The 17,356-nt window shown below is 33.4% G+C and overlaps 1 protein-coding gene across 5 annotated transcripts in view; it reads left to right on the forward strand.

Moving 5' to 3' along the window:
- Positions 1 to 17,356, forward strand: part of LOC123536768 (lactadherin-like) — a 120,096-nt gene that overhangs the window by 80,450 nt on the left and 22,290 nt on the right. For all 5 annotated transcript variants that reach the window (XM_045320175.2, XM_045320176.2, XM_053527975.1 and 2 more), the window contains one exon: positions 11,772 to 11,977. In XM_045320175.2, coding sequence (XP_045176110.1) covers positions 11,772 to 11,977 — 206 coding nt within the window. The remainder of the gene's footprint in view (positions 1 to 11,771; positions 11,978 to 17,356) is intronic.

Here is a 17,356-nt window from a genome sequence, read left to right on the forward strand (position 1 = left end):
ACTTACTTTATCTTGAACTCTGCTGGTCTTAATATACATATCTCCGCTATCTAAACTTATTGCTTATTTGATGATTTTTGATGAAACCTAATTGATGATAAAATGTTTTATACATAACAAGCATATGTATAACTTTGTTGAAATGATGAAAATAGGTGTACATATCATACCGTGTTTGATGGTAACTCATGTATAGATAAAAACAGTGTCAAAAATTAGGTCAAAGATTATTTTGATATGATTAACGTCATGTTTTCGTTTTTATATGCAGTGGTATTTTTAAAAGGCCTAACCCCGTTTTTTGTCTATCAGTTATTTGTATCGGCTGTTCGTTACCTAACCAATGTTGATTCTGTACCCAACTGCCAACAAACGTACAAGAATCCGAGGCAGAGGACCAGTTATTTCAGGTATATTGTCTTCTGTCAAATCGGCAGTGGAACCATTTACCTCAGTCGCCACGGATCGAACTACAGATTTCCTTAGTCATTTACTGAGATAAGCGTTTCCTTAGCCGATATAACTACATTGTATATAAGATACTCGGAAATAGGCCTTTCACTTTTTAATGATAATTTGACCAACTATAACTATATCCATTTTGGTATTTAAAGACTTTTCTGTTTTAGCTGGTATGAAAACGATATGACCACCCCTATATGCTTTCATTTGGGCCAAACAAAGGTCATATTCGTGCATTAGGCCGACATCTTCAAAGAAAGCTGATGACACCGTGAAATTAATGAATCTTCTTATTATTAACCTCGCCGTTTGTATTACACTAATGAATATGCATGTACACGAACAAATTAAAAAACAGTCAGCTGCTAATCTAATTAAATCTTTTCATTTTGTTGACTCGCTTAAACAGTGTCACTTTTACATGCGACACATTTGGCACGGAGATGTAACAATTAATTCTCCGTTTTATATTGTTCTTTATACATTGCTCCTCAACTCTATATTCTTTGCGTTGATGATGAAAAAAGTGAATACTACATTTTGTACATGCGTTTTCATTTTTTTTCTTTATGAAATGTCTCGGGCCGTCGAACTATAATTTTTTTTAAATAGAAAAAACAAACATGCGTACTCACAATCACTTTGCAGTTACAAAGACTTTGTTTTATTATCATGTTAAAATTTGATCGAAAACTGCCCATCAGTTAACTGGAATAAAGATTGATACATGGCAATTAAATACATTTTCTCTGTTTTGGTATATTCTAATAGGTTCAAAACTGAGTATGGATTTTCTATATTTTCTTATTGTAATGTATTCGATAGAGAAATACATGTGTTAGTAAATTAACCTGCACATTTTAATTGTTCTAGCGGCTGCTGTTCAGAGGTGGCACTGTGTTTTTTTTAAACATTATCCATACAGTAGTATGACTGGAAGTAATTTCAATATACAATACACCTTGACCCAAAAGCTTTCTAGAACCCAGCACAAGGTTTTTAAGAAACTGTACAAACCTTCCAAATATTCTATGAACTCAGAGAATCTTGAACCATTCGGTTTTGGGATAATCATATAGAAAAGTTAGACATTTCTTTCTCAAATTGCTGAATGATTTATTTGCAAAAAAGTGTTTTGCAACGCTTCACATATCTTGAAATTCTCGTAGCGGTATTTTCGTTAATCCCAAAACCAATTAATCTATCCTCCTTTTCCCCATATATTGTAACAGTAGTTCTGTTAAATCAATTACTAGTGGAGGACTCCAGGGGCCACGGCTGGCAGCAGAGGTCTAGCTTCAGAAATAATCGTAAAAAGTTATCTTGCTCGTTAAAAATCTTGGCATTTCATTATAAAAGCGAATACTAAAAGCAGAATCGGAGTGTCTTTTTCATAGGTAATTCTACTGCACTGGAAACAATTTGACAAAAATTTAAGTGAAAAAGGTGAAAGAAATTTTAGATCATTTTTGTGTATACACAACGACTTACTTATATTCAAACTTTACAAATAAGCTGTACTTTTGACTGTCCTTACTAAGGCGATAGAGTACATTTTATACAGCATGAGAGGCAAGAAATGGTGTAGAGCTTGCTTTAACTGATGGGTAGCGTGTTAGAACCTGAGGCGGGCCCATGGACCACGAGGAAGTGGACTCGACAGTGGTCCGATAAGCTTCCACATATCTTTCATACACTATTTTTAAATAAGTAAACATTTGTATATAAATAGATAAAAACGATAAACCTACATGAAGATTGTACATTTGTACTTTTGATACACGCAACCTATAATTTATCAAATGTGATGTATTCCTGTACCAAATAATTAACAAAAAGTGTCGAATCACAATAAAGAAAACAAAGTATATATAAGATATAAATGTTATGGCAAGTTTAGAAAGCCGTCTAACCTGTTTGAGGCCCCGCAAAACATCAAAGACATTTACAGAAAATAAACATGTTACATTTTGCACGAGATAATGTGTTTTGCATGCATGCCCTGCCTACCATTCAATCAACTTTTTCCACATCTATCTGATCTCTCCTATGTCTTGACAGGGGTACTGCTTTTATACTTAAAACTCTATAACAGGTATATTCAATTATGTATGAGCAATTAAGCTGGTAGCTGAGAAATTGCAGAGTTAGAACCTTGCTACAAACACGCGAGTAATCACTTTAAACTAAACACGTGAATATCGTGCATGTCACTTCAGCGATACTCCCGGACTGTCTTAAATACGCGCGTAAAGACGATTTTCAATAGCCATTCTTTCAAGTCACTGTCATGTGCATGAGTGCATTGTGTATAAAGAAGGCGAAAGGCATTATTTTTAGTATAAATATTGAAAAATGATGACAAAACTTACTTTAATGGCCACTAGAAATGTCATCTTCATTTAAGCCCATAACTTAGGTAAATGACTTTCAAAACAGCACATTATTACATTTTAGGGTCAAGATGATTTTTGTAAGTCAACTTTAATATTAATTGTATCACGGTATGTCATAAATGGGGAGCGTTTGTGCGCATATATAATATTACATTACTTTCTCAAGCTAAAATCAAAATACTTTCACTAAGCAAGTCAACATATACAGCCAGGTTAAGTATGAACAAGCAGGGAAAATGACCTATTCCAATACTTGGTATTGACTTTGTTAATGATCAGAAGACGTTTATCCGTAAAACATTTCAAACGATTTCAAACAAGCATAAATAAATATTTAGACAAGGTTAGTCAGCAGTGTATTAAAGGGGTGACTGCGCTATGATAGACGAGAGAAAATAAACATCCTATGATATGTATATTGGCCAAGGCTACTTAGATAAGCTGATAAAGTTATTTGAAGCTTTTTCCTTTGATGTCAAAACACTCCTCGTATATTCTTTTACTGAAGTTCTAGAAGAAGCAGCAGCAACAGTAGCAGCATCAACAACAATAAGAACAACAACAGCAGCAATACGTTTACATACAAAACAACATAGATCACACAAATTTCCGGCAAACTGAACAGAAAAACCAATACGTAAAAATCTTGAAATTTCAAAATTTCTTATACATTATAATTTAAAAAAAATCGAGAAACAATGGATATTTGAATTATAAGCTTACATGTATATGCACTTCATACTGGTATACTATAAATGGTTTTTGAATGCATTAGATTTTTAGACAGTGATGATAAAATAGTTCGCAAACATCCTCGCAAAAAAACCAACAGAATTTAAAATAACGGTATGAGTATTTTGTAGTGAGGCTAAAATTCATTCATTAAGGGATAACAATTTTATATACCCGACTTACGTAGAAATTCGTTGTTACCAGTATACTTTGAATGCGTCCATTAAAACAAGCACCCATGCCTGCCAGAGCGTTGGGGGGAGGGGGAGGGGATGGGGTCGTGTCTTATTCAGTTTTTATAATCCGTTTTAAGAGTCAAATACACTTCAAATTATACGTATCAAGGGGGTCATACGCAGGTTTTCATATACCCTCATTATATGAAGATTTTATTTTCTAGCATGTAAATAATGGAGTGTTTCTTCTGTTGAGACAATTTCATTTAACATTCCCGTGTTGTCTTGGGTTAACACAGATATTTACAAAGCTAATAAAAGAAGACTGTACGAATTACCGTACATTCATTGGCGTAATAAAATTACCTCGTAAACTAAACAATGAATGGGAATATTGTAGTAATTTTGGTGTTTCCGATTGTGCAAATAAAATAGATTGTGCAATTTGGGATAAACTGATTCGGGTGCAATTTTTCCCCCTTGGCTGTACATTGAACTTCGTAATAAAGTGACTTTCTTCAAACATTGATAACATTCCCTTTGATACCAACGTTTCAATTACTGAGCAATTTTGTTTGAATTTGGATTTAAATAAGCTTCAATTTTTATATTTTTGTATTCAATTTGAGGTCATTGGAACATATCGGGTAACATTTTTAAGATAGCCAGCAATAAAACGTCACTATTTTATCTTTCGTTTACATGAAAGTAAGCGCATTTTTGATATACAATCCAATTATTAGACACGAAAGACAAACGGGTTAAAAATGGTAACAAGTACGTTTTGTTTTGCATTTTCATGAAGAATAACTTACTCTGTGTCTTGAGGAAGCGTAGGAAGAAAAAAAATCGAATTACAAGGAATTAATGAGCGAGAAAGTGGCTGTATACTTCAAACTGTTTGAGCAAACAAGAGTTCGAGATAGAAAAAGCTGACTGAATCATGAAGAAATCGACAGACACATTACAGTTTTTTTTTGTTTCAGCCATACAAGTTTTAAAACACTAGAGATTTACATTTTGACTTTCTTTTTTTTCTCACGCTTTGACTTCCTGATCCTGTATATAATTAATGTTTTGTCGGCGAAGCAAAATTAAAAACATCATGTTTTAATCATTGCGTAACGTTACATAGCGTGTAACCGCACACAGATGCATATTTAAACTGAACTCACGGGACTTTATGTCCGTAAAATTAGAAAATGTGTTTAAAACAAAGGTCTTGAAATTGCTTTATTACATAACGAGGACTAGGCGCAGAACGTTTGTATATATATATACATAAAGAACATGATACAATAGTTTCGCGCTCAGCCCTCGATAAATCAACAACTTGCACCAAAGTTTGCAGATTATATAGACTTTAATCAATTTTATTGTAAACATATTGATGTAGTATAAACAGTATTATTCTTATTTTTTAGTCGCATTTTTTATAAATTGTATGCACTTAAAGCAAAAAATAAAGTGTAAATTTTAATCATCATTATCACCATTGTCGTCGTCGTCATTTAAACATCATATTTTTCATCATTTTTCACCCTCAACACCACAACTACAGTGTTTCCTATAGTAACTATCGTTGGGGGTAAAAGCAGCTTTGTCAATCAAAGAGTACATTGAATTTAAGAGTTCCACGTTCCGTTGATGTCCCAGTAAAATCGTTCCTCAGTATACACTCATTATAGCTTATTTGTCAGAACTTTTCTCTAGCGCTCGCGGCGGTTCTGATTCCTCAGAAAGTAATCGGATCGAAACTAATACAAATCTGTAAAAGTGACAGATGATTAAAGCGTCGCGACAGAATGTCCTTTGGTGGAATACTAAACTTATTGGTGACGTTTACTGAACAATAGAAAATATTCAGCTTTAGATTATTTATGGAATAATTTGTAGATTGAACGTCAAGATAAGAAAAAAGTCAAAGAGTATCTGAAATATTATAGCATTTATTCTGTTCAAATGTTCAAATTGAAACATTCCACATTGAATGCTATCAGGTATATTTGCGGTTTCAACTTTAACATTGAATTGTATTTTGTTAGGATTCTCTGTTTACACTGTCATTTATTTACGATAATATATTTTTTTACAAAGGTAAATGCACCGAAATTAAAATGTTTTCGATACTTTTCGTGCGTAAACAGCAGAAATAATCGTGTTCAAATATGATAATTAACTTTGCTTACAAGATTTAAAGCAAAAACCTGTGTAATGTGCATAAGTAAAAACCGGAAATAGCGAATGCATTAGGCCAGTGTCTTCCTACACCAGTTTTGCACGTGGTGGCCATATGAAATGGTCATTCTGTGCGTTTTATGAAACAGTTTAGCATGTGCTGATTGATTTTACTGAATTGGCATACAAACTATTCCTAGCGATGTTTCATAAGTTTGATCATATATAGATAAGGTTAACAGTTGTGCTGAAACCTGTAACTTAAGTTGAAGATTTATTTAACGATCTGGCTCATTGAGTGTTGAGCAGAGGGCTGAAATATTTCCATTCCAGCACAGAGGTTCCGTGCAGTATTGCTTGTGCTAATTTCATTGTCTCAACATGTTTACCGCTTTGAAATTCTCTACAGTAAATGTTGAACCGTGTAATACTATGGCACGGAACTTGTACTGTAGGTCTCTGATCTTAAGCCAAGTACATAAACACACGGATGGATTTCACATTCAAAAGTTAAAATGAGAGTTTTTTTCTGGAATAGAACTATTAACATGCTTGCCAACTTTGCTAAAGATTTTCACTTGCAAAACAAGTGTAAATGAAAAACGCATAAATAAATCAGTTTGGTAAGACAATAATTGTGTCATGTACATTCTATTAAGATAACAATATTAACAGCAGAAAATTTAAACTGCCGGGTATTAAACAGCCCTGGAATTTCTTAATAAATCAGGTATATAAAATTATGTACAATAAACTTTGGCTGCTTAACAAATAATGTTCGCATTTTGAAGTGTTTTATAACTTTACTTCAGCCTGCTCTCCAGAAACTAAATTCTTGAAATAATTGAATTCTTAAAGTAATTAATCTTTTAACGTTTCTTTAAGGTGAAATTTGGAGTTTATATATGAGCCGCGCCATGAGAAAACCAACATAGTGGGTTTACGACCAGCATGGATCCAGACCAGCCTGCGCATCCGCGCAGTCTGGTCTGGATCCATGCTGTTCGCTTTCAAAGTCTATTGCAATTAGAGAAACCGTTAGCGAACAGCATGGATTCTGACCAGATTGCGCGGATGCGCAGGCTGGTCTGCATCCATGCTGGTCGCAAAGCCACTATGTTGGTTTTCTCATGGCACGGCTCATATGCCTCTATAAACAATGTTATGCGGTAATAAGTTAGCTGTAGAACCTTCAGAGATAACATTTGCGGTGATTTATTTGATCTATTAATGTTACGTTAAATTTCAGTCGGAAGTTTGTAACACAAGGTTTAGACTATGCTTTTTGGCACTGAACATTCCTGTGAGATATATAGTCATTTTCTACTGTAAAATTTTCCATTTAATACTAAAAACATCTTTTCTCATTTGTGAGATTTTCACATAAAACATTAAAATCAGTTAATTATGAACAAATACTAAATATTTAACCAGACTCGATATACAAGAAATAATATGAACATGTGCAACAGTGGTGTTCTAACTTTAAAACCACTGTTTCTCAACTTTTCTATTGTTTCTAAAATAAATACTTGTACTTTATGAACTGTAGTTCGCATAAATTTTCTTTTTGTTTGAGACGATCTAGAGAGGTTTCATAAAAAGATTTGCAAAACAAATCGAGGCAATGTTTTACGACTAAGTAGATACCCTATCAGAATGTGTTTGTACGATTTTATGCGAGTTTATCGACTTTTGCGTATTCTTTTATTCTACTGTCATACTGTTCATGAAATAGAAAACTTTTCACTATCAGTAGGACTTGATAAATCGTGTAAAACAAAAACATTACACTTGATATATTCTTTCAATGCTTAAGAATTGACCCGTGATACCCGTGCACTATACGCCACTTAAACAAACAAAGAAAGAAAGACTGACGTGATATTGGTGCAAAAATCACTGTTGGCAGTGTGTTATCGGTTGAAGCGATTTCGGGCGGGTAACGCGTTTTATTGATAGGGATTCTAGCATTTATTAGATGGGAGGGGGGACGCTGGATTAAGATAGATGATGTGATTTCAAGACGAACAGTAAAACATGTCTCACTTTATCACGAGGCATCAACTTCTGGCGCCTGCAAACGCCTTTTTTATTCTGGGGGGTTCAAAGTCGTTCCATAAAACTACAGGAAAACAGGTCCGAACTGACATTTGTGGTCCTACTGGTGACATGATAGTAAATGAAGTTGCTTCTCGCTCTGTGTTGAAAAAAAATCTTTATGCTGTTATACTTTACCAGGCCCATTTAAAAATCCCAAAACTATTACCTTATGTACAAAATCACCTTTCAAAAACTTTGATACTACCAACAACAAATAAACAAAGAAAAGTATGGGTCATGTGCCTTCTTCGAAAGTGTTTGTTTGACATGTGTGCACTTATGGAACTGTATAAAAATGACAGCTAAAATATAAGTATGAATGCAAGTGTTTCTAATTTATTATCGTTTCAAAAATGCAGCTTATTCTTTGAAATGCTACCAAAAGGTCAGCAACATACATGTATAATATCTTTGATGACTAAAAAGCGGTTTGCTTACATTAAACATGCAAATTATTTTCTTTCTACCATTATCTGACAATAGATCCTAGCCCGGAAGTCCTGTTTGATCGACTGTTAACTACCATGCTAACAACTTCAGCATACACGTACCAGAAGAAAGATTTCAAAATACATTTAAAATTTAAAGTACAAACATTTGCACAATGTTAAACAAGCACATGTGTAAACAGTTAAGGCGCAATTTTGAAAATCAACCGGAAAATGTTTTCTTATTCACGAAACAGGCTTCGACATAAATACGCTCACTGAATGATTCATTTAGAAGAAAACTCATTCAGACCAAAGTGATTTAACAACAAATTTAAACATTTAAATTTAAAAGAGGGTAATCGTTTACACACATCACACTGTAATTATGATAAATGGTTTCGTATACTTTGTATCTTTTTTCTCTGATTCAGATTGATTTAGATATTTTCGTCGCAAAAGTCTGGTTAAACATATTTTACAGGTTACACATATTTTAAAGGTTACACGCGTATTTTGCAGGCGACATATATTAAACAGACCGCACACGTACTTAGTTTTAGATTACCTATGCATTTTATAGGTTACACACGTATTTTATGGATTACACAAGTACTTTACAAGTTAAACACTTATGTTACAGTCTACACACGTATTTCATAAATAAAATACGTATTTTAAAGGGAGACTACACAAGTATTTTACATGTTACTTACACAATTTGCACACGTATTTGACAGGTTACACACATTTCTCAGATTACGTGCGTATAACTGAACCATTTTACTTTAAAGTTTTATATACAATAACTGTTCAATGGGGGCACTTTTAAAATTTTGAAAAAAAAAAACATGAAGATTTTTATGCGCGCCTCTTTAAAAGTAAGAAAAAAAAACATGAAGATTTTGATGCGCGCCTCTTTAAAAGTAAGAAAAAAACATGAAGATTTTGATGCGCGCCTCTTTAAAAGTAAGAAAAAAAAAACATGAAGATTTTGATGCGCGCCTCTTTAAAAGTAAGAGCTAATTAGTGACTAATCATGCAGTAGCATGATGGTTGGTCCCATTTATAAAGCGAGCATACAGGTCGACTTTTATTGCCGATTTATTCTGGGAACGAAATGCTTCCAAATCTGTGCCATTTTTCATAATGTAAATATAACTTACATGACAGGAAATAGAATTTAATTAATGTCTGCATAAAACCAGGTTATATGTAATTTAAACTATACAGCCTGTTTGATGCATAATTGTGTGTTTTTTTTTAAAGTTTAATGCATTATGGTTTTAGTGGCGCATGCCTGTAGATTTATGTCGATTGTTTTTCGAAATTTAGAAAGTATTTAGCATATGTTGTCATACTTCTGGAGTCCATTTAACTTGAAAAGGTTTCTTTTGTTAAAATTTGAAAGAAAATATCCGTGATGCATGGCTTATATCTGTACCCTTGTTTAAGCATAAATAAAGTCACAGAAATTACCTTTCAATGGCGATAGCAAAGAAGTGGTATATTTTAAAGAATGGAATAGAGCAAAGAGGTCCTTTTTACATTTTCTTCAAGACGGTAGTTGTACTTTATTGTTGTACTCTGTCCTAAAAGTTAGATTGTGTATCTTCCTTTTTGCTTTACGGCATTGCTATATTCCTGATACCTTTTGTTTAATTTCTAATTGTTCCAAATGTTCCTTGCAGTGCAGCCATTTGTCAGGTATCGTTTTAATCTTAAACTTGTTTTTACACAACATTGATAGGGTTAAAAGCACTATCTTCGAAAACTGCGTTAACAATATTACTCTAGACATAGGCACGGTTTTATATCAAGGCAATTTGTAAAGAGGAAAGATAAGGTCTAAATGGCTTGGAAAAAGCCTTAGAATCGATTAAAACACGATTTCCAGGGTAAAAATGCTGCTCAGGTTTAGGTAGAATAAGAAGAACGTTGATAATTGAAGAAGATAAAATATTAGGATATATTTAACTGAATATTATATGTGAAAAAATACAGCGTTCAGATATACGTCTGTAGACTCGAACATTTTCGCGACTCTTTATTTTCCGCTATTTTGTAGACTTGATTTCGCTGTTAAGAAATAGCGCTTCGTAGTTGGTTATAGCTTTGGAGAAAACGCTGCCTAATATCCGCGACTTCGTTGCTCTGGAGGTAAATATATATTAACGAAATTAAACGCGCTGCAAATATTACTTACCACAAATATATCCTCTTAAATGAAAAAATAATGTTTTATTGATAATAACATTTTATAGCAAATTGAAGTTAATTGAAGTGACTCAGTTAGTAATTGGGTGGACTGATTGCTTAGTCATTACATGCATTTTAGATTCTTAGATCTGGTTATACATAATAAAACTTTAAGGCTAGATTCAGTTATCTATATTGTTTATACTGTTGAATGTTATGCCTTTACAGTCACTTGAACGAGTCGAGATAGATCTTTCAGTCGGATGGCACCGACATATTACTCCAACTCTCTTGAACTTCTTGATGTAAAATTGCTTTTATAGTTCAGTTATCTGAAGGCAATCTGCAATTTCCTACGGATATTTTAGTTTAGATTCCTGAACTTAATTATTGGCACTAAATTTCGAAGGAGCACTGAACAGTGTGTGCTTTTAATATCATAGGATGTAAACACTATCTTTTGTTAGATTTCTTTCTCTTCTGCCAAACAAGATTTATGCTTATTACCAACGATATAAACTAAAACAAGTGCACTCGAATGACAGTAGCAGTTGAGGATACAAAACAAACGTCATAGAATGATTTTTAACCCATGCCCTGCTGAATTTCCATAATGAACTTGTCCATCTTCCAATTTGGACAGTACCATTAACTGTTGAAAGGGGTTCTTACCAAAAAGATACTAGATGAATAGCGAACAGTGCAGATCATGATCAGATTGCACGGATGTGCAGGCTGATCATGATCTACACTGGTCGCAAAGGCAGAATCAATCGTGTCCAGCATGGTAAGTGTTAAAAACGTAGGAATACAAAACAAAATTGATTCAACAATGGCACAATAAAGTACTATGAGTTCAACATTAGTATTTTATACACTTCTCTATTAGTCAGTATTATCTAAAACACGGCTGACCACCCCACAATTTGTTTACAATCATTTAAAACGAACAATATCTGGGAATAACACACTGACTGTTAATACAGAGAAGTCCTAACTGACATACAGAATCTTAGCAAAAATGCTTCCAACAAAAATGCATTGGTTATTAGTAATGAAGTTTTGTTTTTCAACCGTCTGTATTCCTCTATTTTCAGTATGTACAACGACGGGGCCCCTGGGTATGATCACAGGAGAGATGAAGGACTGGCAGATCACGGCCTCCTCAGCCTATCCGTATGAATGGGACAACAAATGCAGGGAAAAATATGCTCGGGTATACTTAGAGAACAAATATGGATGGTGCGCTAAATACAAGTCCTCATCAGAATGGCTACAAGTTGACCTTGGTGTTGCTTCTAGGGTAGGTGAAATATTGTTATGTTTTTCTTTCTTCTTGTAAGTACTCTTTTGAATATTGGGTGTTGCCTAAAGAGTAAGTATAATAATGTGTTTTGTTACTACTTGTAACAGATTATCTTTAGCTACAAATAGATCCGAGTCGTAAAACTTTGGTAATTCTGGCAGATCTTGTTTTTTACCAATTGTTGTTGGAATGGCTTAAAGATGGCCTTGATATTGCCTCATGGGAAATTTAAATACTATTCTTGCTTATTACAAATTACTGTTAGAATGGCTGCAATTTGACCTTGGCGCTGTCTCAAGGGAAAACCTAGTTCCTACTCCTTAGAATGGCTAAAAATTGATCTTGCTGTCGCTTGAAGTGTAAGTTATTGTTCTAGAGTGTTACAAATCCACACCAGAATGACTTCTGTTTGACATTGGCATTGCCATACGGGCAAGTTATAATTTTTTATTTGTTACAAGTGCTCTTTAAGAATGGTTACAAGTTGGCATTAGCATTGTCTCAGTGGTAAACTAAATATTCTTGGTTGTTACAAGTCTTGTGCAGATTGGCTATTTTTCTAGATTGTTACAAATTCTCGCCAGAATGGCTGTCAGTACATCTGATCTTGGCGTTGCCTCAAAGGAAACTTGGTAACAATTTCTCGTCAGAACGGATACAAGTAGACCATATCGTTGAATTTTCAAAAAGCTGACTGCTGCCTCTTTATTAGTGACGTAAACTCTGTGCGTGGTAGTACTTATGGGTTCAAATTTAACATAATTTGCTTCACAGACTTCTTGTCCTGTTTGCCAGAACCATATCGTAACTGCCTCAACGCTCTTTCCGAATTCCTTTCCTAAAATACAGAAAAGTTCAGTTGATTACTTCAAATACGTAAACCTTGAACGTATCGATAATGAAATAAATTATCTCATTTTACGTTCAATTGAAGTTAACTCAAATGACCTGCATTGAAAGGTTTCACGAAAGGCGAAGGTGTAAATTGTTTTGTGTATATTTTGATACTGTTTGGTAGACAAAGAGTCTAGTGTATGACTTTCAATTTCTTTGAAGCTTTATGGATCAAGGACCTTGTTTTTTTCGGTTAGGTAACACAAATTTCTCCATGTTACCATTAGCCTATTTTGACCAATGTTCTAAATTGGTTTGAAAATAAATTACCTCAAAGCAGAAATTAGAGGTAAATACTCGTAGACAACCTTTTTTTCCAAACCAAATCAGCTCACCCCTTTCTTTGCTTATCTAGAGTAAATTATCGTCGAAAAAAAAAAGCCTTATGTAATAGTTAATGCACGCGTAAAATGTCATTGACGTTCTTCCTAGAAATGTTTGATACTATTCTCTCTGATATTCTGTCGAATGTATATTACACGTGTCTTCAGTAGCCACTAAAGTTTTCCAGCGACCAAAGACTACTGCCAGTTTAAACATTATAGGTATCTAACTTTAAGATGGTTGTCTTTTAGACCTTCGTCTAGGAAGATTCTAGGAAATATTAATATTATTATTAAGGACAAACTACTTGCTTAATAAGTTATGTTACAAAATTTATTTTCAAGAAAAGACCTTTTAAAAAGAAAATGGCACCCTACTTATGATATTTACATAGTTACCTTTTTCATCCCTACGAACAATTAATTTGTTACTTTTTTGAGAATATTTGAAATATTTTCAATTCACGAGTTGAGAATATAACATATTTCAAACGTGATGTAAAAGTGATGTAACTTACATGTAGCAAAATGTCAACTGCAAAGATATAAAACTACATTCTGTGTGAAAAGTGCATTGTTTATTGTGACATGTTGGCTTTTTATGACATAAAATGTGTCTTATTGTTTAAAAGTCACTTTTAAGTTTTAAAAGCATTTTACTTTCTATGTCTTAAAACGTTTGATCTGAACCTTTTAAAAAAGTTTCAACATTTTTTTGGCAGTTTGAAACCTGTCCTCTTAATTGCAAAGGTGTTTTGAAGTCGCGTGTAAAACTGTCTCTTTTGCCAAAGGGGTAGTTTTGTTGCGATAAAATTCCTTACTACAGACAGTGAGCGCTGTTCAGTCAGTGCAGGTATTCTCAAAACACATGTGAACAGTTGTTTGATAACATTGTTGAGAGAAATTTTCTGTCTGAAATAAACTGTTTACGAGAGAGTATTTGAATTTGTCAGGTCATAAAACATCGTGTTTTTCAAACCTGAGCATTCTTGATTTGTTACTTCCTACTTAATACAGTGTGTTTTTTTTCGAATTGCACAAATGCTTTAAATCTTTTGCGAATATCTTCACGTAACCGATTTCGTGTGTTTAGAAATTTTCTAAATACAATAAAGATGGGGATAATACAAAAAGTCTTTTGAAACACAGAGTAATAAAAAAGTGAATTGTATTTTGTAGTTGAATTTATAGAACAGTTTTAAGGTACAATTAAATTCATTTGTCGGTAAAATGATGTTGATTTTCTTGATGATGCAGGAACAATTACCAGTAAACTAGGTTATTTCATAATTAAGACAAAACCGACGCCATAAAATGACAAGGTTGTTGAAAATTTCTGAAAAAATGACATTATTACCGTAGATAATTGCAGAACTTGTTAGAACAACATTTCAAAATCAGTATGGGCCTTTGCAGACAAGGGGATGACACTAAATGCTACAGTACAGATGAGAAAGAAAATAAACCCTGTAATAACGAGAACGCTGGTTGTGACTTGCCGAAATTTATGACTTAGCATAGGAACAAAAAAGAAACTGGAACACTGACATATTAATGAACGCGGATGAGAATATGTTTGTTGATGACAAAGAACGCTATATAGCGTGGAATCATTCGTAACAAATAATTAACATAACCAGTTGTTATCAATAAAGTAAAGAATGTTTGAATGAATGAATCAGTAGTTGGATGATAGATAAAAGAGAATTTATCAGTTGTGAGGTAAAAAGTGAATAAATGAATAAATATGAAATTAACGCTATGAAAAAGCTATTTAGAGACGAGAGCAAAGTATCTTCTATGGTAGAAATAGATATTTAGCTTAGCAAATGTGTGGTAATTTATGATATAATGGTTTGCATTCCTGGAAGTGTGTCTAAGTAATTTTGACCAGAAGGAGGTTTGGAGAAAGGTTGATCAAATTATATGTACCTACCAACAGCATCTCTTCACTTATACACTGCATATCATCATGCTTTTACAGCTTTCATACAATCCTTTTTAGTTTGAATATATTATCACAAATACTTTTTGAAGATAAACTACATTATAATTCTCAGCAGAAATTGCTTTGATTGATTTTACATTGTTACATGTCTTAACCTTTAGCCCGCGGACTGGTCTTTCATTCAATTTGGGCAATACCATTTATTATTCGAATGGGTGTTCACTGAAAATTTGCTGACTGAATAGCGAACAGTGCAGACCATAATCAGCCGGCATCTTGGTCTGCTCTGGTCGGAAAGGCAGACTAAAGGTTTAGTTGTGACCTGTGACCTGCTTTTGGGTAGAACTGCCAAGGTTAGATACCTCTATTTTGTAGTACTACATTTATGTGACCTAGCTTTTTTTCCTACCTCCCAAACATGTATGAAATACCACGAGTAATAATATTAATTAATGACAATTTGTCTTTTCCGTTTCGTAATTTTTGTATTTAGTTAATTATGCGACATACTTATGTGTATGAATTATCACTTACGATGACAGTGACGTTATCTAGTTTATCTTCAAAAAGTATATATTAGGCAAACTTGTGTAACTGGTCACTTTTATTAGCAGCCACTTGCTTAAGACAGTCACATTTGCTTTTCACACATATATACAGTACATTCTACATTCAGAGACATTAAACTATATTAAGCGACAACCTGTGTTAAAAGGCCACATTAACTTCTGCTTACACCAGGTGTGACGGCATATAAAGGACATTTTCCAGGAAATAATCTTTCCGAACCAAAGGCAAAAGAAATCCGGTATCAGTATGTCGAGCACACTCTTGCGGTGAAAATTGAACTTACTTACATATTGTCCTAAGAAAATTTTGAATAATTTCACAAAACATTTGGCTGCGGTGAGTGTAAACTCTAAACAATATATAATTCACTGCTTTATTGCAAGGTTTTACAGACGCAATGTTTTGAAAACATATAAAACTTGTTAAAATCTGTCATATGGATAGTAAATTTTGTCACAATTTTGAAATTAATCTTAAATTAATTAGTTATTTAGCTTATCAAAAATGTCATATTTAGCGGTTTAGTGCACCTAACAAGACTGTGAAGAATAATGGATACATCATTTCTAGACGGCAGGCAAGGCGGGACAAAAGCACGAAATAAACTTTAATGTCGTGTCACCATTTTGCATATAAAATGAATACACATTTTATGAGAAAATTGTAGGTCGTTGTCTTGCATATCTAAAAGGAATCTTTACGGCATCTTCAAAACTATTGAATTTTATATATGCAGCCGGTCAGTTAATGTTCAGTTAATGTGAATAGGCTCCACATTTGTTTCTATTAATAGTAAAACTTTTATTTAAGAATATCAAAGTATTGTAATGTACGCTCTACTTAGGATAAACATGGCACTTTTGGTTGACTGTGAAACTGGCGTGGCATCATTTGACACACTAGATTTTTTTCTGAATATAACATTACCAGATGGCTTGATTTGAATTAAGTAATAGCGATACATTCACCAAGCTGAACCCTAGGAGGAGACTACTCGTTATTTCGGTCCAGTTTTTACACAATCTATTGCGATTATCGCCATATTGATAGTCTTGTACCACCTGTTGGTTCGAATAAAAGATTCATAAACCTTTCCCATCGTAAAGCTAAACTAATACCCCTTAATGACATAAAAAAAACTTCTCATCCATACATCCACAAATCTTATTTCATCTGTTTTCACTGAGAAATATAAAGTAGTCTTTATGAATCGGTGGTTTAAGTAATTAATATCTGTTTGAATATGGCTGTCGGAACGCTCTTCATAAATTAAATGAGCTGGGTAATTTATGCGTTCATTGAAAAAACAAAATTTACTTAAACACATCTTTTTTTGTAAAAAAAAAGCACACACACCAAAAACAAGTATAATGTGAGATGTAAAAATATATCCGCTGGAGACATCACACGTTAATGATAGATTTTGGATGTTATTGTTTACTAATGTCTCATAAATGTATATAAACATATTGCAGTTAAATTATAAACAAAAGTACATTGTCGATCTATGAAGAGTTTACGAGCATGATAAGAGACAGTATGATATCACAAACATAATGTCATACGGATACATTACATTGCATCTATGTTAACCACAATGATGATAAACTGAATCGTTGAATGGCTGCTGCTGCATTAGAT

The sequence above is a fragment of the Mercenaria mercenaria genome, chromosome 17 (genome assembly GCF_021730395.1).
Source record: "Mercenaria mercenaria strain notata chromosome 17, MADL_Memer_1, whole genome shotgun sequence".
Taxonomy (NCBI): domain Eukaryota; kingdom Metazoa; phylum Mollusca; class Bivalvia; order Venerida; family Veneridae; genus Mercenaria; species Mercenaria mercenaria.